Source organism: Oncorhynchus mykiss, chromosome 11, assembly GCF_013265735.2.
Source record: "Oncorhynchus mykiss isolate Arlee chromosome 11, USDA_OmykA_1.1, whole genome shotgun sequence".
Classification (NCBI taxonomy): Eukaryota; Metazoa; Chordata; class Actinopteri; order Salmoniformes; family Salmonidae; genus Oncorhynchus; species Oncorhynchus mykiss.
In genome coordinates, this window is record NC_048575.1 from 48,233,929 (window position 1) to 48,258,413 (window position 24,485).

Here is a 24,485-nt window from a genome sequence, read left to right on the forward strand (position 1 = left end):
GCTGATAGTCAGGCCTTCTTCCAGACGTCATTGTGTGGAGTGCATCTTCAGATGCGAGGCTAAAATCCATACAGTAATGCAAGGGGAAATAGTTTAAAAGATTACCACGCCTGAAAAGGTTACGCAATGGTTGAAAATAACAACATAAAGGGATAATCCACCCCATGAAATAAAAATCATAACATTTCTGTCAATTTGGTGAAAGCCTGTATGTAATAATAGTGAAGCCATTTAAAACTATGAAATAACACATGGAATCATGTAGTAACCAAAAAAGTGTTAAACATACAGTGCCTTGCGAAAGTATTCGGCCCCCTTGAACTTTGCGACCTTTTGCCACATTTCAGGCTTCAAACATAAAGATATAAAACTGTATTTTTTTGTGAAGAATCAACAACAAGTGGGACACAATCATGAAGTGGAACGACATTTATTGGATATTTCAAACTTTTTTAACAAATCAAAAACTGAAAAATTGGCCATGCAAAATTATTCAGCCCCTTTACTTTCAGTGCAGCAAACTCTCTCCAGAAGTTCAGTGAGGATCTCTGAATGATCCAATGTTGACCTAAATGACTAATGATGATTTGTCAGGAGGAATGGGCCAAAATTCACCCAACTTATTGTGGGAAGCGTGTGGAAGCCAAATACCTTTAAACTTAGTTTTTTACAATTACTGACATTTAATTCTAGTAAGAATTCCCAAAACATTTGACCCAAGTTAAACAATTGAAAGGTAATGATACCAAATACTAATTGAGTATATGTAAACTTCTGACCCACTGGGAATGTGATGAAAGAAATAAAAGCTGAAATAAATAATTCTCTCTACTATTATTCTGACATTTCACATTCTTAAAATAAAGTGGTGATCCTAACTGACCTAAGGCAGGGAATTTTTACTAGGATTAAATGTCAGCAATTGTAAAAAACAACGTTTTTTAAATGTATTTGGCTAAGGTGTATGTAAACTTCTGACTTCAACTGTATGTATATATTTACCCTCAACTTCATCCTCATCAGTCAGTAGTTTTGTTTTGTCAATTTTAGTGTGTTCAGGTGTGTTGGACACACCTAGTAATTGGCCACATCTTAATTGTTTTTTGTGTCTTGAAAGGTGGTCTGTTTCAACAGTGGGAAAAAAATGCTTGGAAGAGGTGAAGCCAATTTTATTATTTAAACGGTCATTCCGGCATCTTTATTGACCTTACAGCATTTACTGCGATGCGGCCTTTTCAGAAGTTAGGGCATTCGTACTTCTTGTGCTTCGCAGAGCTGTTGTCAAGGAAGTGAGTTTGTGTTTATTCAGGACGTGCCGCTTCCACCTACCGTCAAGGCGGAGCTATATGGAGCCCATCGCATTGTTTAAACATTTGGGAGGCACACGGCGATGCGGTACAGAGCTTGATTTGGCGTTCGGAGGCTTTGCAATTGCATCACACCCTCTGTACGGAGCCTCCGGATCACATTGCCAGATCAAGCATAAATCGGCTTGCAGTGATGCTATTTGCTCTGCAGAAAGTATTTTTGTTGCTTTAATAACCTTTTTGCGTGGTCTGTATTTTAACCTCTTTCAACCCATCTGTTTGATAGCGTAATAAATGTTGATTGAATTTTGACCATTTGTATCAGTCCAGTGATTCTTTTAACCTCTAGATGTGCACAGGGTGAGGCCAGCTCTGTCACACTGGGCTTGGACACACTTTTGAAACGCGTTCTTCCCTTTTCGGTTGTGTCAAAAGCTAAAGATGGGGCTTCCTCCTTAGCGAAATGGGTCTCTAACACTATACTTGAAGCATGCTGGTATAATACATTATGATGCAGTTATGCGTTAAGATTTATCATGAGTATGTATAACCTGCTTATAATTTCTTATAGTCAGTCATCCTTATAATTTTATGTATGGAGAGACAGCATAACAATAAACCTTGTTATAAGACAATACAAAGGCTCAAGCCATAGTATTATACTCTCTCTCTCTCTCTCTCGTGTCACTCTCTCTCTCGTGTCTCTCTCGTCTCTCTCCTCTCTCTCTGTCTCTCTCTCCCCTCTCTGTCTCTCTCTCCTCTCTCTCGTCTCTCTCCTCTCTCTGTCTATCTCTCTTTCTGGTCTCTCTGTCTATCTCTCTCGTGTCTCTCTCTCCTCTCTCTGTCTCTCTCTCCTCTCTCTCGTCTCTCTCTCCTCTCTCTGTCTATCTCTCTCTCTTGTCTCTCTGTCTATCTCTCTCGTGTCTCTCTCTCTTCACTCTCTCCTCATCTCTCTCTCCTCTCTCTGTCTATCTCTCTCGTGTCTCTCTCTCTCGTCACTCTCTCTCTCGTGTCTCTCTCTCGTCACTCTCTCTCTCGTGTCTCTCTCTCTCTTGTGTCTCTCTCTCTCTGTCTCTCGTGTCTGTCTCTCTCTCGTCTCCCTCTCTCGTCTCGCATGTCTCTCTCTCGTGTCTCTGTCCATAGGCAGGCCTGGGCCTTGGTATCTGTGATTGGTGGAGGGAACGGCTCGTGTTCAGAAGCCGTGCGGGAACATGAGAACCATGACACAGGAGGGAAGGCGCTGGCCCACCAGAACTTCACCACTGTGGACGGGGTCGGCTTCTCTGTCACAGCCTACAGCGAATGGAAGAACGGTGCGTCATAACCAATTCGGCTCACACTTTTTAAAGCCTGCTGGTATAATGGTTTATAACTTCTTACAAGCATGTATGAGCCTCACTGTCTGGTATGGCAACTGCTTGGCCTCCAACCGCAAGGCACTACAGAGGGTAGTGCGAACAGCCCAGTTCATCACTGGGTCCAAGCTTCTTGCCATCCAGGTCCTCTATACCAGGCGGTGTCAGAGGAAGGCCCTAAAAATGGGCAAAGACTCCAGCCACCCTAGTCATAGACTGTGCTCTCTTCTACCGCACGGCAAGCGGTACTGGACCGCCAAGTCTAGGTCCAAGAGGCTTCTAAACAGCTTCTACCCCCAACGCTAAAGACACCTTAACAGCTAATCAAATGGCTACCCACACTATTTGTATTGACCCCTCCTAACACGTTTTTACACTGCTTTTACGCTCTGTTTATTATCTATGCATAGTTCCTTTACCCCTACCTACATGTACATATTACCTCAATTACCTTTATCTAACCTGTGCCTATATTTTGCTATTTTAAAAAATATATTTTTTTTACTTCAGTTTCTTTTAGTAAATACACATTTTTCTTAACTACATTGTTAGATATGGGCTTGTAAATAACTATTTCACCTGTTGTATTCGACGCATGTGACAAATTTTATTTGAAAATCATGAGGGCGTTAATATGGAGTTGGTCCCCCTTTGCTGCTATAACAGCCTCCACCCTTCTGAAAAGGCTTTCCACTACTTGGAACATGGCTGCAAGTGCTTTAGTGAGGTCGGGCATTGATGTTGGGCGATTAGGCCTGGCTTGCAGTCATCCTAAAGGTGTTTCGACGGGGATGTGGCCAAGGCTATGTGCAGGCTAGTGAAGTTCTTCCACACAGATCTCGACAACCATTTCTGTATGGACCTCGCTTTTTGCACATGGGCATTTTCAGGCTGAAACAAGAAAGGGCCTTCCCCAAACTGTTGCCACAAAGTTGGAAGCACAGAATCATCTATAATGCCATTGTATGCTGTAGCGTTAAGATTTTCCTTCTCTGGAATTAATGGGCCTAGCCCGAACCATGAAAAACAGCCCAAGACTATTATTCCTCCTCAACCAAACTTTACACCGGTCTATATAAGATTCCACAGTTGACGGTGCATGTCAGAGCGAACATCAAGCAATGAGGTCGAAGAAATTGTCTGTAGAGCCCCAAGACAACTGTCGAGGCACAGATCTGGCGAAGAGTACCAAAATATTTCTGCAGCGTTGAAGGTCCCCAAGAACACAGTGGCCTCCATCATTCTTAAATGGAAGAAGTTTGGAACCAAGCAGACTCATTCTAGAGCTGGTTGCCCGGCCAAATTGAGCAATCGGGGGGGGGGAGAAGTCCCTTGGTCAGGGAGGTGACCAAGAACCTGATGGTCACTCTGACAGAGCCCCAGAATTCCTCTGTGGAGATGGGGAAACCTTCCAGAAGGACAACCATCCCTTCAGCACTCTACCAATCAGACCTTTATGGTAGAGTGGCTAGACAGAAGCCTCAGTAAAAGGCACATGACAGCCTGCTTGGGGTTTGCCAAAAGGCACCTAAAGACCCTCAGACCATCAGAAACAAGATTCTCTGGTCTGATGAAACCTAGATTCAACTCTTTGGCCTGAAGGCCAAGTGTCATGTCTGGAGAAAACCTGGCACCATCCCTACGGTGAAGCAAGGTTGTGGCAGCATCATGCTGTTGGGGGGAGGAATTCAGCAGCAGGGACTGGGAGACCAGTCAGGATCGAGGGAAAGATGAATGGAGCAAAGTACAGAGAGATCCTTGATGAACGCCCCAGTCTCAGGTCCTGAGCAGGTTAAGGTTCACCTTCCAGCAGGACAATAACCCTAAGCACACAGCCAAGACAACGCAATAGTGACTTTGGGACAAGTCTCGCAATGTCCTCGTGGCCCAGCCAGAGTCCGGACTTGAACCCGAGCGAACATCTCTGGAGAGACCAGAAAATAGCTGTGCAGCAATGCTCACCATCCAACCTGACATAGCTTGAGAGGATCTGCAGAGAAGAATGGAAGGAACCCAAATACAGGTGTGCCAAGCTTGTAGCGTCATAAGGAGACTCAAGGCTGTAATCGCTGCCAAAGGTGCTTTAACAAAGTACTGAGTAAAGGGTCTGAATACTTATGTAAATGTGATATTTTTGTTTTTTTATCTTTAATAAATTAGCAAACATTTCAATGTAGATTGATGAGTGGAATTTTAGAATAAGGCTGTAATGTAACAAAATGTGGAAAAAGTCAAGGGGTCTGAATACTTTCCAAAGGCACTTTTTTGATTTAAATATGACTTTTCGTGACTCTAGATCCTGTTCCCGCCATTAGTTCTTTGATATGCAGGAGAAAACCCCTTATGCAACGGATCTTATACCACCTATTCTTTGGTCTTCCAGGTTTTCCCATATCTGGCTTCCAGGTTGATGCTTTGGACCAGGTTGTCCTGAACCTGCAAGATGATGTACGCACTTGGCAACCTGGGAACCAGGTTGTGGTTGCCAGTACTGACTACTCCATGCATCAGGCAGAGGAGTTCACCCTTCTCCCATGCCCGAGCTGCACCAGCAGACAGGTCAGAGTTCAAGGTGAGCGAAAACGAAAGGGGTGTTTGTACATTCATGGGCGCTTTCATGAATGCTCATATTGAGTATTACTGCTGTGATTTATTATTTTTTTTAATTTAATTTGAGCCGGTTTGCTACAGCAGGAAAACAATCCTGCAGCAACAGGAAATGTGAATTATTATGTGGATTTTCTAGTAGTTGATACATTTTTTCGTAAGGGAAAGTCAAGTCTGGAAATTACAAACTTCAGCCTTTTTAAACCTCAACTACGCTACAAGTTTAAAATGTCCTGTATTGCAGGAAAGTTTTTCTGCAACACTGTGTGATCAAATTAAGAACCAACATCTGTATGATTATAAAAATAAGAATCATGATTTATTTCTATTTTCTGAGCATTGGTTTTTCATTTCACATCTTCTATATATGACCCTTGGGAAAAGACGGGGACAGTACTTGTTTTTTTTCCACCAGGGGATGGTGCTGCTCAATTATATATTTCACTCCCCCCCCCCTTCCTTCCCCCTGTTTTCTGCTGTGTGTGTGAGGATGCCAGTCCTGTTTATAAACTGTCCATGTTGTCACAAGCCCAGCGAGCAAAACTGGTTGCAATTACGCCATGGTCAGATTGTATATCGTAGAATTGAATTAGTGTTTTTAGCAATAGCAACCAGAAAAAATGTCCTCCTCTGGTTTTGTTACTTTCTCAACCAGAGAACCAGTTTCCAGCATGTGTTTATCTGAAGTGTGTGTGTGTGTGTGTGGTGTGTGTGTGTGTGTGTGCACACAAATGAGGTTGGCACTGGCAGCAGTTGGCTGCTCATATTGGGAGACAATAATGGCAAACCGACAGTCTCAACTCTTTATCTTAGAGTTTGTCTTCATGTTTAGAAGGAGAGGTGCAGAAGTTGTTCTGTTTGGGATTAAAGTCACTCTCCCGGCCCAATTAAATATGCGGACCTACTGTATCATGGCAATCATATATTTGGCTGACTGTTGTTAATATGAACACCTTAGACATATATTTAAGTGTTTACATACAGCAAATAATTGTTGCTTTTACTGATATTACACTGGTACATGCTATAAAAAAAAGTATGTGTTTTCTTCACCCCCCGCCCCCCCCCCCCCCCAGGGAGACCCCAGTTTGGCCATGTGGGGGAGATTGTGGACGGGGTGGACATGCGGGCAGAGGTAGCAATGCTCAGCAGGAACATACTCATCTATGGGGAGATGGAAAACGCCTGCTATGGAAACAACTGGTGCCAGTTCTTTGGCCACGACACGTACGGCGGACACATTAAGGTGTGTGTCTGAGTGCTTATGTACCTGTGTGTAACTGTGAGTATAGGGTCTGTGTTGAATCTTCGGCCTGCCTGCCCTGTGCATTTCAGACGGAGTTTATCTGCTTATTTAATGCCATTCAGTCTGGTGTATGTTGTATCATGTTGAAACTTCCCATATTGCTGTGGCAGAGGGTCATTGGGGCATACAGCAGGCACTGATGAGTGAGGCCATTCTGCATTCACACATGATCTGCCACAGCAGGGAGATGTTGATTCGGCACCAAATGGAATAAAACAGACTGAAACAGGGAGGGACTGTTTCAGTCTGTTTTCATTTCTGGTTGCAATTATAATTTTTTGGTTTTCCGTTGTATGCCCTAATGAACACAACCCACGCACCACTCAGAGAGAGCCCTGGAGAACAACTCTCCCTACTCTTAATGTTTTGTGTTTAGTATTGTACTCTTTATTTCATCCAACCCCCCCGGGCTGAACACTAACACAACTCAGACTGACGTATACACTTCCTGATTCATACACTCCTCCCTCACACACATTATCTTTGTCCGTGTTGCATAAGCAAAATATTTTCCCTGTATAATGTGTTATGTACATTATTTTTCTGATGAATACATACAGTTGAAGTCAGAGGTTTACATAAGTTTACATATAGCCAAATACATTTAAACTCAGTTTTTCACAATTCCTGACATTTAATCCTAGTAAAATTTCCCTGTCTTAGGTCAGTTAGGATCACCACTTTATTTTAAGAATGTGAAATGTCAGAATAATAGTAGAGAGAATGATTTATTTCAGCTTTTATTTCTTTCATCACATTCCCAGTGGGTCAGAAGTTTACATATACTCAATTAGTATTTGGTAGCATTACCTTTAAATTGTTTAACTTGGGTCAAATGTTTCGGGGAGCCTTCCACAAGCTTCCCACAATGAGTTGGGTGAATTTTGGCCCATTCTTCCTGACAGAGCTGGTGTAACTGAGTCAGGTTTGTAGGCCTCCTTGCTCGCACACGCTTTTTCAGTTCTGCCCAAAACATTTCTATAGGATGGAGGTCAGGGCTTTGTGATGGCCACTCCAATACCTTGACTTTGTTGTCCTTAAGCCATTTTGCCACAACTTTGAAAGTATGCTTGGGGTCATTGTCCATTTGGAAGACCCATTTGTGACCAAGCTTTAACTTCCTGACTGATGTCTTGAGATGTTGCTTCAATATATCCACATAATTTTCCTTCCTCATGTTACCATCTATTTTGTGAAGTGCACCAGTCCTGCCTGCAGCAACGCACCCCCACAACATGATGCTGCCACCCTCCTGCTTGACGGTTGGGATGGTGTTCTTCAGCTTGCAAGCATCCCCCTTTTTCCTCCAAACATAACAATGGTCAATATGGCTAAACGGTTCTATTTTTGTTTTATCAGACCAGAGGACATTTCTCCAAAAGTACTATCAAAAGTACTATCTTTGTCCCCATGCACGGTTGCAAACTGTAGTCTGGCTTTTTTATGGTGGTTTTGGAGCAGTGGCTTCTTCCTTGCTGAGTGGCCTTTCAGGTTATGTCGATATAGGACTCGTTTTACTGTGGATATAGATACTTTTGTACCTGTTTCCTCCAGCATCTTCACAAGGTCCTTTGCTGTTGTTCCGGGATTGATTAGCACTTTTCGCACCAAAGTACGTTCATCTCTAGGAGACAGAACACGCCTTTCTGAGGTCTTGGCCGATTTCTTTTGATTTTCCCATGATGTCAAGCAAAAAGGCACATAGTTTGAAGGTAGGCATTGAAATACATCCACAGGTATTCCTCCAATTGACTCAAATGATGTCATTTAGCCTATCAGAAGCTTCTAAAGCCATGACATAATTTTCTGGAATTTTCCAAGCTGTTTAAAGGCACAGTCAACTTAGTGTATGTAAACTTCTGACCCACTAGAATTGTGATACAGTGAGTTATAAGGTAAAAAATTGTTTTGAAAAATGACTTGTGTCATGCACAAAGTAGATGTCCTAACTGACTTCCAAAACTATAGTTTGTTAACAATACATTTGTGGAGTGGTTGAAAAAACTGTTTTAATGACTCCAAACTAAGTGTATGTAAACTTCTGACTTCAACTGTAATAACATGCATGTTTTTCCATTCTTCAACAGATGTCAATTGTAACTGTAAAATATAGCAATCAATAGATCAATACTATCATAATAGTACCAGTCAAAGGTTTGGACACACCTACTCATTCCATTTTTTTAAAAAAAATTTAAAACTATTTTCTAAATTGAGGTAGTCACCTGGAATCCATTTCAATTAACAGGTGTGCCTTGTTAAATAGTGGAATTTCTTTCCTTACTGCGTTTGAGCCAATCAATTGTGTTGTGACAAGGTAGGGGTGGTATACAGAAGATAGCCCTGTTTGGTAAAAGTCCATATTATGGCGAGAACAGCTCTAATAAGTAAAGAGAAACGACAGTCCATAATTACTTTAAGACATGAAGGTCAGTCAATCCGGAACATTTCAAGAACTTTGCAAGTTTCTTCAAGTGCAGTCGCAAAAACCATCAAGTGCTATGATGAAACTGGCTCTCATGAGGACCGCCACAGACATTGAAGAGCCAGAGTTACCTCTGCTGCAGAGGATAAGTTCATTAGAGTTACCAGCCTCAGAAATTGCAGTCCAAATAAATGCTTCACAGAGTTCAAGTAACATACACATATCAACATCAACTGTTCAGAGGAGACTGCGTGAATCAGGCCTTCATGGTCGAATTGCTGCAAAGAAAACACTACTAAAGGACACCAATAAGAAGAGACTTGATTGGGCTAAGAAACACGAGCAATGGACAATTGACCAGTGAAAATCTTAAATGTCCAAATTGTGAGATGTGAGATTTTTGGTTCCAACAGCCGTGTCTTTGTGAGATGCTGAGTAGGTGAATGGATGATCTCTGGATATGTGGTTCCCACCGTGAAGCATGGAGGAGGAGGTGTGATGGTGTGGGGGTGCTTTGCTGGTGACACTGTCAGTGATTCATTTAGAATTCAAGGCACACTTAACCAGCATGGCTACCACAGCATTCTGTGGTCATACCCCTTCCCATCTGGTTTGCGCTTAGTGGGACTATCATTTGTTTTTCAACAGGACCCAAAACACACCTCCAAGCTTTTTATGGGCTATTTGACCAAGGAGAGTGATGGAGTGCTGCATCAGATGACCTGGCCTCCACAATCACCCGACCTCAACCCAATTGAGATGGTTAGGAATGAGTTGGACCACAGAGTAAAGGAAAAGCAGCCAACAAGTGCTCAGCATGTGTGGGAACTCCTTCAAGACTGTTGGAAAAGCATTCCAGGTTAAGCTGTTTGAGAGAATGCCAAGAGTGTGAAAAGGGTGGCTACTTTGAAGAATCTAAAATATAAAAATATACTTATTTAGTTCCATATGTGGCATTTCATAGTTTTGATGTCTTCTATTATTCTACAATTTTGAAAATAGTATATATAAGAAAAACCCTTGAATTGGTAGGTGTGTCCAAACTTGTGTGTGTAAACATAATATGATACACAGAGAAATGTACTCTTCGCGCTCTCTCCTCTATCCCATTTCTTCTCAGATATTTGGGAATTTTACCTCGGTGCACCTGTCCCACGTGGAGTTGAGGAACATGGGGCAGCAGAAGAAGGGTCGCTACCCAGTCCACTTCCACCGCTGTGGGGACGTGGACCGACGAGGGGGCTACCGGGAACCAACCTACGTGGACGGCCTATCCATCCACCACTCCTTCTCCCGCTGCATTACCATCCACGCCACCAACGGCCTGCTGGTCAGTGTGTGTGCACACTACTGTTCAAAAGTTTGGGGTCACTTAGAAATGTCCTTGTTTTTTAAATAAAAGCACTTTTTTTTTGGTCAATTTTACAATGGCATCAAATTGATCAGAAATACAGTGTAGACATGGTTAATGTTGTGAATGACTATTGTAGCTGGAATCGGCACATTTTTAATGGGATATCTACGTTTATCAGCAACCATCACTCTTGTGTTCCAATTGCACATTGTGTTAGCTAATCGAAGTTTATCATTTTAAAAAGGCTAATTGATCATTATAAAACCCTTTTGAAATTATGTTAGCACAGCTGAAAACTGTTGTGCTGATTAAAGAAGCAATACAACTGGCCTTCTTTGGACTAGTTGAGTATCTGGAGCATCAGCATTCGTGGGTTCGATTACACGCTCAAAATGGCCAGAAACAAATAACTCAAACTGGCTAATAAAAATAAAATATTAAGATGGGCAAAAGAACACAGACGCTAAACAGAGAAACTCTGCCTAGAAGGTCAGCATCCCGGAGTCGCCTCTTCACTGTTGACGTTGAGACTGGTGTTTTGCGGGTACTATTTAATGAAGAAGAAGCCCAGTTTTATTGCTTCTTTAATAAGCACAGCAGTTTTCAGCTAATCGCAAAATGGATTTCTAATGATCAATTAGCCTTTTAAAATGATAAAATTAGCTAACACAATGTGCCATTGGAACACAGGAGTGATGGTTGCTGATAATGGGCCTCTGTACGCCTATGTAGATATTCCATAAAAAATCTGCAGTTTCCAGCTACGATAGACATTTATAACATTAACCATGTCTTCACTGTATTTCTGATCAATTTGATGTTATTTTAATGGACAAAAAATGTGCTTTTCTTTTAAAAACAAGGGTTTTTCTAAGGGACCCCAAACTTGAACGGTAGTGTATTATAATAATAATAAAAATAATAATACATAGGATTTTTATAGTACTTTCCTAAAATCCGAAGACTGTGTGTGTTTTAGGGATGGGCACGGTTATTTGAATATCCGAACGGACGTTAGTATGCAATTACTTGGGAGAGTATTCATTGTTTTTAATAGCCTAGGCCTAGTTTTATGACTTTTTTTATGAGTGCACCCCATAAAGACACACCGGTAGCCTACACACGTTTCACATGTGAAGCTTGTTATGTCGGTCAATCAAAATGGCGCTACATTGAGGCTCCATGTGTAACAAGTAAAGTGGGAGATTACTAATCAATGCAGAGCTGAATTAAAATGACGGTATTAAATTGACTAAATGAGGAATAGGCTACAATGGTCAACCAACAAGGTAGGCTGTTTCATATGAATGGAGTTGTTTTAGACAAGGACTGGTAGCGCAGCAAAATAGCCTCAATTAGCATTTCTACTTCAGCCAGCTAACTTAGCTGGCACAGCTCTCCCGCTGTGCCTCTCTGTCTCTCCCCCTCTGTGTGTGTCTCTCTCTGTCACTGTCTTTCCCTCTGTCTGTCTGTCTGTCTGTCTGTCTCGGTCTCTATCTTTCTCTGTCTTTCTCTGTCTCTGTGTGTCTCTTCTCTCTTTCTGGCTTTCACTCCTCTCGTGTTTGTCTGTGCCACTCACACACACATACACATACTTTTTTCACTTAGGATTTATCTTGCCTGTAAAACATTGTGGGCAATGTTTATATGACCCCCTTACAAGCAGGCCCATTTTACCACATTCTTTACCACATTCCTGCATATGCCTTTTATCCCTTCCGTGCACATGCCGGTGATGAGTGTTAGCAGTGATGTGCAGATGTGGTTGGTCTTCTATTTGAATTAATCCATTGAATTTAAACCTTCAAAAATGAATGAATGAATGATTATTAATTAGTTTAGGCAGGTCCTAAGAAACACATTTTATTATATTTTCAAATGAACATAATAGCTTGTTTTTGAGTTTAATTAGGTATATGTCACAGGTCTGTGCAGCCTGTAGCATCCAAATGAAATCAATAGTTTGGTCTTGTCAAAATAACAATGTTCCCTCCAATTTTTGGGGGGCACTGAGCAAATGTTAAGTCTTGTGAGTGGAAACTTGAACGGTGTGAGAATTTTGTGCAACTTCCGGGGAGCATTTACAGTGGACATTGAGGCTGTACCCTTACAATTTTAGACAGTAGCCAATAGGATATTGTGGCTATTTGAGCATAATGGAGGCCTACCAACAATACCAATGGAGCGAATCCCAGAACATTTCCACAGAGAAATAGCTTTTGATATCTATGATATAGCCTACATGTGGTGTTCAATGCAGGCCTACATTGCATGAAGGGCTTGATATTAATTGATAATGTTTTACTTGATCTGTAACACCATGGGCCAAATAGGTGACTGTAAATTGTATTGTGTTGTATGATGCATTAAGCCACTTTATATACAAATTTAAAAAGTAATTATTATTACCATACTGGGAATTAGACAATGGGAACTACCCCTCTGCATATTTGCTTATTTGCATAATTCAAGCCTTTCTCAAAATACAACACTACCCCTTTAAGTCTTTTTACCTTTCTGGCTGTTCGAAGACAGTTTGAAATGTCGCCTACATGTTTTGTCCTCTTGTAGGAAGCAGTATCTCCCAATTTGCTAACCTATATCTATCTATAACTGGGCAAATAACTCACTAACTCGCATTGCTCGGGTGAAAGACCGCTCATGGCCCCCCCCCCCCCAATAGAATTCTACTTAATTTCACTCTGGCTCTGCCTACAACAAAATCACAGACTCCTTCTTGAAAAGTTAGATTTGGTTTGTTGCATTGAAAAGGGGCTGATATAATGTTGATTCGATCACAGAAAAAACGTTAATATATATACAGTGGTGAGAACAAGTATTTGACACACTGCCGATTTTGCAGGTTTTCCTACTTACAAAGCATGTAGAGGTCCGTACTTTTTATAATAGGTACACTTCAACTGCGAGAGATGGAATCTAAAAAAATCCAGAAAATCACATTGTATGATTTTTAAGTAATTTATTTGCATTTTATTGCGTGACATAAGTATTTGATACATCAGAAATGCAGAACTTAATATTCGGTACAGATACCTGTTTGAAATTACAGAGATCATACGTTTCCTGTAGTTCTTGACCAGGTCTGCACACACTGCAGCACGGATTTTGGCCCACTCCTCCATACAGACCTTCTCCAGATCCTTCAGGTTTCGGGGCTGTCGCTGGGCAATACGGACTTTCAGCTCCCTCCAAAGATTTTCTATTGGGTTCAGGTCTGGAGACTGGCTAGGCCACTCCAGGACCTTGAGATGCTTCTTACGGAGCCACTCCTTAGTTCCCCTGGCTGTGTGTTTCGGGTCGTTGTCATGCTGGAAGACCCAGCCACGACCCATCTTCAATGCTCTTACTGAGGGAAAGAGGTTGTTGGCCAAGATCTCGCGATACATGGCCCCATCCATCCTCCCCTCAATACGGTGCAGTCGTCCTGTCCCCTTTGCAGAAAAGCATCCAAAAAGAATGAGGTTTTCACCTCCATGCTTCACGGTTGGGATGGTGTTCTTGGGGTTGTACTCATCCTTCTTCTTCCTCCAAACACGGCGAGTGAAGTTTCGACCACAAAGCCCTATTTTTGTCTCATCAGACCACATGACCTTCTCCCATTCCTCCTCTGGATCATCCAGATGGATATTTGCAAACTTCAGACGGGCCTGGACATGCGCTGGCTTGAGCAGGGGGACCTTGCGTGCGCTGCAGGATTTTAATCCATGACGGCGTAGTGTTACTAATGGTTTTCTTTGAGACTGTGGTCCCAGCTCTCTTCAGGTCATTGACCAGGTCCTGCCGTGTAGTTCTGGGCTGATCCCTCACCCCTCATGATCATTGATGCCCTACGAGGTGAGATCTTGTATGGAGCCCCACACAGAGGGTGATTGACCGTCATCTTGAACTTCTTCCATTTTCTAATATTTGCGCCAACAGTTGAATTATTTTATTGATCTCATAATGTTTCTTAGGACCTGCCTTTTGTAATGGTATATATTCAATGGATTGAATTAAAATAGATGTCGACCCACGTCTACTCTCACTTCTAAACTTGCCGGCATGTATATAGGAGATATAAAAGGCTCATCTCGACAAGGACATGGTAAAAATGGGACTGTAAGCCTCCCGAGTGCATCACAAAGCTTGCTGTGCTACTAGAGATCCTGGTTCGAGTCCAGGCTATGTCACAGCCGCCCGCGACTGGGAGACCCATGGGGCGGTGCACAATTGGCCCAGTGTCGTCCGAGTTAGGGAACAGTTTGGCCGGCAGGGATGTTCTTGTCCCATCGTGCACTAGCGACCACTGTGGCGGGCCGGACGCAATGCATCCTGACACGGTCGCCAGGTGTGCGGTGTTTCCTCCAACACATTGGTGCGGTTGGCTTCCGGGTTAAGGGCCGTTGTGTCAAGAAGCAGTGCGGCTTGGCTGAATTGTGTTTCGGAGGAAACACGGCTCTCGACCTTCGTCTCTCCCGATACGTACGGAAGGTGCAGCGATGGGACAAGACTGTAACTACCAATTGGATACCACGAAATTGGGGAGGAAATGTATATGTTTTAAATGAATTGGACTACATTAATTGGGATTTAAACATGAGCAGGTTTCTTTTTACTGGCATCGTACCAGTAAAGGGTATATGAAAGTAAAGGGTATATGAAAGTAAAGGGTATATGAAAGGGATAATAGACTGTCACACACCGGCTCCTGCAGTCCAGATATCTGAAAAAAAATGTAATGAATTTATTTGAATAGCGAAAACAATTCAAATGCCCATCTTCTGTGCATGTGTGTGTGTGTGACAGAGAACTTGAGGACCATGTGATGCTGGTCTTTAAACAAATTAATCTAAAATGCGTTAATGAAGTGAATCGACTAACATTAAGCTCCAAGCTGGCCGGCAGGGATGTTCTGCTCTGCTCCAGTAAGCGTTTCCTCTTTACTCCCATCTCTGTGTAACCTTTCCCAAACATTTCCCAGGTGAAGGACACTGTAGGCTATGACACCCTGGGTCACTGTTTCTTCCTGGAGGACGGGATAGAGCAGCGGAACACGTTCTTCCACAACCTGGGTTTGGTGACCCGACCGGGAACGCTCCTGCCCACCGATCGCAATGAGACCATGTGCACCAGCATCCGAGACAAAGTGTACAAGAACTACACACCTTCACCGAGCATGGAGTGCAAGTAAGACACAGAAGAGACTTGTCTGGCCACAGATAGAGTGAACAAGTGACAGAGGGGAATAATAGAGGAACGGAAAGCAAGTGAAGAGGCAGACATTTGAAAAGATAATGGCTCAAAATGAGGTTATAAAGTGGAGGTAAACACCGAGTAGACTGACCAGGTGAACGTTATGAGCCCTTATGGATGTTACCTGTTAAATCCATTTCAACCAGTGTAGATGCATGGGAGGAGACCTGTTAAAAAATGTTTTTTTTTAAGCCTTGAGACAATTGAGACATGGACTGTGTGTGTGTGTGCCATTCAGAGGGTGAATGGGGCAAGACAAAATAAGTGCCTTTCAACGGGGTATGGTGCTAGGCACACTGGTTTTGAGTGTGTCAAGAACTGCAACACTGGTAGGTTTTTCACCATCAATCGTTTTCTGTGTATATCAAGAATTATCCACCACCTAAAGGACATCCAGCCAACTTGACACAACTGTGGGAAGCATTTGAGTCAACATGGGCCAGCATCCCTGTGGAGCACTTTCGACACCTTGTAGAGTGAATTGAGGCTCTTCTGAGGGCAAAAGGGGGTGCAACTCAATATTCGGAAGGTGTTCCTAATGTTTTGTACACTCGTATGTGTGAGTGTGCGTGCGTAATGAGTTAGATGAAGTGTATGTGTGGCTTTATTGGACAGGCCTACCGTGAGAGAAGACGGAGGGATCATGTCCTCTTTGTGAGAGTGATAGGGCTGTAGTAGTCTTGTCCCTGCAATAAGAACCACCCCGCTGCATGGGATGTGTTTCTGGGGGAGGTTGAAAAGGAGGTCCGTTTGGGGAGCAGCAGGCGCTGTATTTGGAGGAGTGTGTATGCCCGCGTGTGAGTTGGCAGACCTGTCCCCGTACAAGATTTATGTGGGAGAGGTGGATTATTCCATGGATAACAGGAGTCAGGGTTCTGTTTCTGCTTCATATTAAATTAATATATCCTGATACTAACAATCACTCACGCCTGAAGACATCTTCTTTAATGCCCCACCTCCTCCCTGTGTGTGTGTGTGTGTGTCTTGGTGTGCTTGCGTTTGTTCTAGGGCAGTGTCTACGTTTTGGATCGCCAACCCCAATAATAACCTCATAAGCAACGCTGCTGCTGGCTCCCAGGTAAGACTATAATGATGTACGCCAACCCACCAAAGCAACCACTGTTTAATGAATCAATAGCAATTTGCAGGGGACTGATGTTTATCTGGTACGGTTGTATTGCTCCCCTCATCTCAGACATCAGTCATTATCATTTTGATCTAATGGATGATCAGTCCTTGTATCTGTAGCTCCGTCTATGAATTCTAGCGGTTATGTATCTCTAGGCCATCGCTCAGCCGTTTATGGCATTTCGGTGTTTTTTAAATGTTTTATTACGAACTGCAGCTTTACGGTTTAGCAACTCATTCGGATATAAAACTGTGGCTTACCGGTTCATCTCATGTGATCTGGGGAGAAATTGTCTTCCTACTCTTACATCAACAGCAATAAATTATGACTTGAACTGGGGGGGTAAAGTTGAACATCGTTACCCTACTCAGGCACAATTGTGTCAATGTGTAAGCGCAGTACTCAATGACAGTCTTAGTGCTCAAGGATCATTATTTTTTCTTCACCTCATTGTCAAAGCCACATTATTGTCCCCCACAATGAAATTCAAATGAAATGTTATTTGTCACGTGCCGAATACAACAGTCAGATTATATGCAACGCAGGACACGCTAGATAATATCTAGTAATATCATCAACCTTGTGTACTTAACTAGTGATTATGATTGTTTTTTATAAGATAAGTTTAATGCTAGCTAGCAACTTACCTTGGCTTACTGCATTCGCGTAACAGGCAGTCTCCTTGTGGAGTGCAACGAGAGAGAGAGGCAGGTCGTTATTGCGTTGGACTAGTTAACTGTAAGGTTGCAAGATTGGATCCCCCGAGCTGACAAGGTGAAAATCTGTCGTTCTGCCCCTGAACGAGGCAGTTAACCCACCGTTCCTAGGCCGTCATTGAAAATAAGAATGTGTTCTTAACTGACTTGCCTATTTAAATAAAGGTATAGAAAAATTAAATGGCAAATCGGCGCCCAAAAATACCGATTTCCGATTGTTATGAAAACTTGAAATCGGCCCTAATTAATCGGCCATTCCGATTAATCGGTCGACCTCTACTCTGTTAGTGCCTTGCGGTCGGAGGCCGAGCAGTTGCCATACCAGGCATGGATGCAACCAATCAGGATGGTCTCGATGGTGCAGCTGTAGTACCTTTTGAGGATCTGAGGACCCATGCCAAATCTTTTCAGTCTCCTGAAGGGGAATAGGTTTTGTCGTGCCCTCTTCACGACTGTCTTGGTGTGCTTGGACCGTATTAGTTTGTTGGTGATGTGGACACCAAGGAACTTGAAGCTCTCAACCTGCTCCAGGAGTCACATGTGATATCTCAGACACCAATTGAGGAGTCACGTGATATCTCAGACACCATTGGCCCGATTTTGACACAACTTGGGTGAATGATGCATCTTGCCAAAGACATCTGACATTTACAAAATTACACTGATTGGCTGAAGGAAGGGGGCGCTGCGTCATTCGTAGGGGACGACATGTTTACTGTTGCCTTGTTTTGTCCTTCTCCTTTTTCTCCCTTCTCTGCCACCCCTCCCTCATGTCATCCTAAAGGATGCTGGGATATGGTATGTGTTCCACAGCTCATCCACAGGGGACTCTCATGGGCTGGTTCCAGAGACCCGGGCAGAGCTGACCCCTCTGGGGATCTTCTACAACAACCGTGTGCACTCCAACTTTAAGGTACCACTCACTGGCAGCACAGTGTGAAAGACAAACACACTGCGGTTCTATGTGGTTTAGCTGGTAAAAGCTAAGCAGCGCCAAGTTCGTGGTGTTCAATTCCTGCAGGGATCACATATACAGTTGAAGTCGGAAGTTTACATACACCTTAGCCAAATACATTTAAACTCAGTTTTTCACAATTCCTGACATTTAATCCTAGTAAAAATTACCTGTTTTAGGTCAAACCGTAGTGTGGCTTTTTTATGGCGGTTTTGGAGCAATGCCTTCTGCCTTGCTGAGCTTCCTTTCAGGTTATGTCGTAATAGGACTCATTTTACTGTGGATATAGATACTTTCGTACCTGTTTCCTCCAGCATTTTCACAAGGTCCTTTGGTGTTGTTCTGGGATTGATTTGCACGTTTTGCACCAAAGTACGTTCATCTCTAGGAGACAGAACTCCTTCCTGAGTGGTATGACGGCTGCGTGGTCCCATGGTGTTTATACTTGCGTACTATTGTTTGTACATATGAACGTGGTACCTTCAGGCATTTGGAAATTGCTCCCAAGGATGAACCAGACTTGTGGAGGTCTACAATTGTATTTTCTGTGGTCTTGGCTGGTATCTTTTGATTTTCCCATGATTTCAACAAAGAGGCACTGAGTTTAAAGGGAGGCCTTGAAATACATCCAACTGGACACCTCTAATTGACTCAAATTATGTCAATTAGCCTATCAGAAGCTTCTAAAGCCAAGACATTTTCTGGAATTTGGCAAGCTGTTTAAAGGCACAGTCAACTTAGTGTATGTAAACTTCTGACCCACTGGAATGGTGATACAGTGAAATAATCTGTCTGTAAACAATTGTTGGTAAAATTACGTGTCATGCACAAAGTAGGTGTCTTAACCGACTTGCCAAAAACTATAGATTGTTAACAAGAAATTTGTGGAGTTGTTGAAAAACAAGTTTTAATGACTCCAACCTAAGTGTATGTAAACTTCTGACTTCAACTGTACATACTAGTAAGAGCGCTTCCAATTGTGTGATTTCATACAGTTTTCCAGCTCTTACTCAAAGCCACAAAACTTACACGCTCACACACTTACCTCACTCGCCACAGAAGTGTGCACACACAGACATGCACACACTAGCCTTTACAATAGGCCTCTGTTTCTCTGGCTCAATAAATTAGGTCAGGTGAACTGAGAGCCCTTTGTCCACTGACCAGAAGTGCCTGTCTCATAAGGAGTGTGCTTACAGTCTCAAGACTATGCTCCAATTATATACCCCTGGTAATGCTGTCTCGTTGCATTGCATTCACACTTGAACTGCATATACAAACACCCTTAAACCCCAGATATATGACAATTCACAGAGCTGCTACTGTTATACTCACGTGTAAAACTGACTCCATGGGGGGGGGGGGGGGGGGGGTTCTGTTTGGCTGACAAACAAATGCATTGTGTCTTTAAGTCCGTACTTGTGACAGTGGTTCCCATACCGGTTTGTTACCCAGGCTGGGCTCTTCATTGATAAAGGTGTAAAGACCACCAATGCAAGTGCTGCAGACCCCCGGGAGTACCTATGTCTGGACAACAATGCCAGGTAAGCACAGGTTAAACTACATCATATTTAGAACACACAGCTGAGCAAATTTTACAAAAGGGACGAGCTGGTCATTTATTCTCTGTGCTGGCTACACAGACTCTAATTATGACATGAAAGGATAAACAATTTGCCGTGGTAGAGAGACCATGAAATTCCGCTGGCGCAAAGAGAGTAAATGCATGCATGCGGAATTACACTTATTTGACATAGTGATTTATTAGAGACCTGTTTATTTGTTCAAATGTGAAACTATGCCCAGGTATTACAAGAGACCGGCGCTCCAGGGCTCTAAAGTGTGACAAAATATACTGAACAAAGATATAAACGCAACATGTAAAGTCTTGGTCCCATGTTTCATGAGCTGAAATAAAAGAGCCCAGAAATGTTATACAAAAATTATATTTTGTGCAAAAATGTGTTTACATCCCTGTTAGTGAGCATTTCTCCTTTGCCAAGATAATCCACCCACTTGACAGGTGTGGCACATCAAGAAGCTGATTTAACTTCTTGGCGCACCCAGCGGGATCATTTTCGTCAACATCCGCTGAATTGCAGAGCGCCAAATTCAAATTAAATTACAAAAAATATTAAATTTTCATGAAATCACAAGTGCAATATAGTAAAACACAGCTTAGCTTGTTGTTAATCCACCTGGCGTGTCAGATTTTAAAAAAGCTTTTTGGCGAAAGCTATCCAAGCGTTTATGTTAGGACATCTCTCTCAGCAGACAAAACATTATAAACAGCTAGCAGCAAAGTAGATTGGTCACGAAAGTCAGAAAGCAATAAAATGATTGCTTACCTTTGAGCTTCGGATGTTTGCACTCATGAGACTCCCAGTTACACAATAAATGTTCCTTTTGTTCCATAAAGATTATTTTTAAATCCAAAAACCTCCATTTGGTTGGCGCGTTATGTTCAGAAATCCACAGGCTCGAGCGGTCACGACGGGGCAGACGAAAATTCCAAATAGTATCCGTAAAGTTCGTAGAAACATGTCAAACGTTTTTTATAATCAATCCTCAGGTTGTTTTTACAATAAATAATCGATAATATTTCAACCCGACCGTAGCTTTTTCAATAGGAGTGAGAGAGAAAATGTCTGCTCCAAGCTGCTCACGCATGCAAAACTCTGCTGGCACCCAGCCATCCAATGACGCGATGTGATCTTTCTCGCTCCTTTTTCAGAATAAAAGCCTGAAACTATGTCTAAAGACTGTTCACACCATGTGGAAGCCATAGGAAAAGGAATCTGGTTGATATCCCTTTAAATGAAGGGAAGGCACGCAATGGAACAGAGAGGTTTCAGGAAAAACAGCACTTCCTGGTTGGATTTTCGCCTGCAATATCAGTTATGTTATACTCACAAACAATATTTTGACAGTTTTGGAAACTTCAGAGTGTTTTCTATCCTAATCTGATATGCATATTCTAGATTCTGGGCCTGAGAAATAGGCAGTTTCATTTGGGTACGTTTTTCAAAATGCTGACTGCAGGAATGTCCAACAGAGCTGTTGCCAGAGAATTGAGTGTTCATTTCTCTACCATAAGGCGCCTCCAACGTCGTTTTATAGAATTTGATTGTATGTTCAACCGGCCTCATAACCGCAGACCATGTGTAACCACGCCATCCCAGAACCGCCACACCAGGCTTCTTCACTTGCGGGATCATCTGGACCAGCCACCTGGACAGTTGATGAAAACCGGTGGAGTATTTCCATCTGTAAAAAAAGCCCTTTTTGTGGGAAAAAACTCATTCTGATTCGCTGGGCCTGGCTCCTCAGTGGGTGGGCCTATATGCAGTCTCAGGCCCACCCATGGTTGTGACCCTGCCCAGCCATGTGACATCCATAGATCAAATGTTATTGGTCACATAACATATTTAGAAGATGTTATTGCAGGTGTAGTGAAATGCTTTTGTTCCTAGCTCCAACAGTGCAGTAATTCCAAAAAAAACGATTCACAGCAATACACACATCTAAAAGTAAAATTATGTAATTAAGAAATAGTGGCATTGACTAAAATACAGTAGAATAGAATATGGCTATTTAACAGGCTGATGGCCTTGAGTTAGAAGCTGTTTCTCAGTCTCTCGGTCCCAGCTTTGATGCACCTGTACGGATCTCACCTTCTGGATGTTAAGTGGGATGAACAGGCCGTGGCTCGTGTGGTTGATGTCCTTGATGATCTTGTTGGCCTTCATGTGACATTGGGTGCTGTAGGTGTCCTGGAGGGCAGGTAGTTTGCCCCCGGTGATGCGTTTGGCAGACCGCACCACCTTCTGGAGAGTCCTGCGGTTGTGGGCAGTGCAGTTGCCGTACCAGGCAGTGATACAACCCGACAGGATGCTCTCAATTGTGCATCTGTAAAGGTTTGTGGGTTTTAGGGGCCAAGCCAAATTTCTACAGACTCCTGAGGTTGAAGAGGTGCTGTTGCGCCTTTTTCACCACACTGTCTGTGTGGGTGGACCATTTCAGATCGTCAGTGATGTGTATGCTGAGGAACCTGAAGCGTTCCACCTTCTCCACTGTGTTCCTGTAGATGTGGATAGGGGCATGCTCCCTCTGCTGTTTCCTGAAGTCCACGATCAGCTCCTTTGTTTTGTTGACGTTGAGTTAGATGTTATTTTCCTGGCACCACACACCCAGGGCCCTCACCTCCTCCCTGTAGGCTGTTTTGTCATTGTTGGTAACCAGGCCTACTACTATTGTGTCATCTGCAAACTTGTGGCCACGAAGTCATGGGTGAACAGTACAGAAGGGCGCTGAGCATGCACCCTTGTGGGGCCCCTGTGTTGAGGATCAGATAAGTGGAGGTGTTGTTTCCTACCTTCACCACCTGGGGATGGCCCGTCAGGAAGTCCAGGACCCAGTTGCACAGTGCGGGGTTCAGACCCATGGCCCCAAGCTTAATGATGAGCTTGGCGGGTACTATGGTGTTGAATGCTGAGCTATAGTCAATTAACAGCATTCTTACATAGCTATTCTTCTTGTCCAGATTTTTGTATTTTTATTTAACCAGGTAGGCTAGTTGAGAACAAGTTCTCATTTGCAACTGCGACCTGGCCAAGATAAAGCATAGAAATTCGACACATACAACAACAGAGTTACACATGGAATAAAAAAAACATACAGTCAATAATACAGTAGAAAAAAGAAAAAAGTCTATATACAGTGAGTGCAAATGAGGTAAGATAAGGGAGTGAGGGCAATAAATAGGTCATGGTGGCGAAGTAATTACAATATAGCAATTAAACACTGGAATGGTAGATGTGCAAGTAGAGATACTGGGGTGCAAAGGAGCAAGAAAAATAAATAAATACAGTATGGGGATGAGGTAGATAGATGGGCTGTTTACAGATGGGTTATGTACAGGTGCAGTGATCTGTGAGCTGCTCTGACAGCTGGTGCTTAAAGCTAGTGAGGGAGATATGGGTCTCAAGCTTCATTGATTTTTGCAGTTCGTTCCAGTCATTGGCAGCAGAGAACTGGAAGGAAAGGCAACCAAAGGAGGAATTGGCTTTGGGAGTGACCAGTGAGCTATACCTGCTGGAGCGTGTGCTACGAGTGGGTGCTGCTATGGTGACCAGTGAGCTGAGATAAGGCGGGGCTTATCTTAGAGACTTGTAGATAACCTGTAGCCAGTGGGTTTGGCGACGAGTATGAAGCGAGGGCCAACCAACGAGAGCGTACAGGTCGCAGTGGTGGGTAGTAGCTTTGGTGACAAAACGGATGGCACTGTGATAGACTGCATCCAATTTGTTGAGTAGATTGTTGAAGGCTATTTTATAGATGACATATCCGAAGTCGAGGATCGGTAGGATGGTCAATTTTACGAGGGTAAGTTTGGCAGCATGAGTGAAGGATGCTTTGTTGCGATATAGGAAGCCGATTCTAGATTTAATTTTGGATTGGAGATGCTTAATGTGAGTCTGGAAGGAGAGTTTACAGTCTAACCAGACACCTAGGTATTTGTATTTGTCCAAGTATTCTAAGTCAGAGCCGTCCATAGTGATCCGGGACAGGCAGGCAGGTGCAGGCAGTGATCGATTGAATAGCATGCATTTAGTTTTTTACTTGCATTTAACCACTCTCGGATATGTGGGACGGTAGCGTCCCACCTGGCCAACATCCAGTGAAAATGCAGAGCGCCAAATTCAAATAAATTACTATAAAAATTTAACTTTGAAGTCACTCATTCAGTATACCAAATTAAAGCTACACTTGTTGTCAAACGATGCAAAGAGAGAAAAGCATATTTCAACCCTGCAGGCGCGACACAAAACGCAGAAATAAAAATATAATTCATGCCTTACCTTTGACGAGCTTCTTCTTTTGGCACTCCAATATGTCCCAGAAACATCACAAATGGTCCTTTTGTTCAATTCATTCCGTCGATATAAATCCAAAATGTCCATTTATTTGGCGCGTTTGATCCAGAAAAACACCGGTTGATGAAAATACAAGTGTTATGCATGGAACTTTAGATACACTTCTCGGTAATGCAACCGCTGTGTCAGATTTCAAAAAAGC

At 42.9% G+C, this 24,485-nt stretch overlaps 1 protein-coding gene across 2 annotated transcripts in view; it reads left to right on the plus strand.

Annotated features, from left to right (window-relative positions):
- Positions 1 to 24,485, plus strand: part of cemip2 (cell migration inducing hyaluronidase 2) — a 71,309-nt gene that overhangs the window by 15,952 nt on the left and 30,872 nt on the right. For both annotated transcript variants that reach the window (XM_036935630.1, XM_036935631.1), the window contains 8 exons: positions 2,451 to 2,620; positions 5,046 to 5,234; positions 6,346 to 6,515; positions 10,121 to 10,330; positions 15,336 to 15,541; positions 16,616 to 16,685; positions 18,237 to 18,365; positions 19,863 to 19,951. In XM_036935630.1, coding sequence (XP_036791525.1) covers positions 2,451 to 2,620; positions 5,046 to 5,234; positions 6,346 to 6,515; positions 10,121 to 10,330; positions 15,336 to 15,541; positions 16,616 to 16,685; positions 18,237 to 18,365; positions 19,863 to 19,951 — 1,233 coding nt within the window. The remainder of the gene's footprint in view (positions 1 to 2,450; positions 2,621 to 5,045; positions 5,235 to 6,345; positions 6,516 to 10,120; positions 10,331 to 15,335; positions 15,542 to 16,615; positions 16,686 to 18,236; positions 18,366 to 19,862; positions 19,952 to 24,485) is intronic.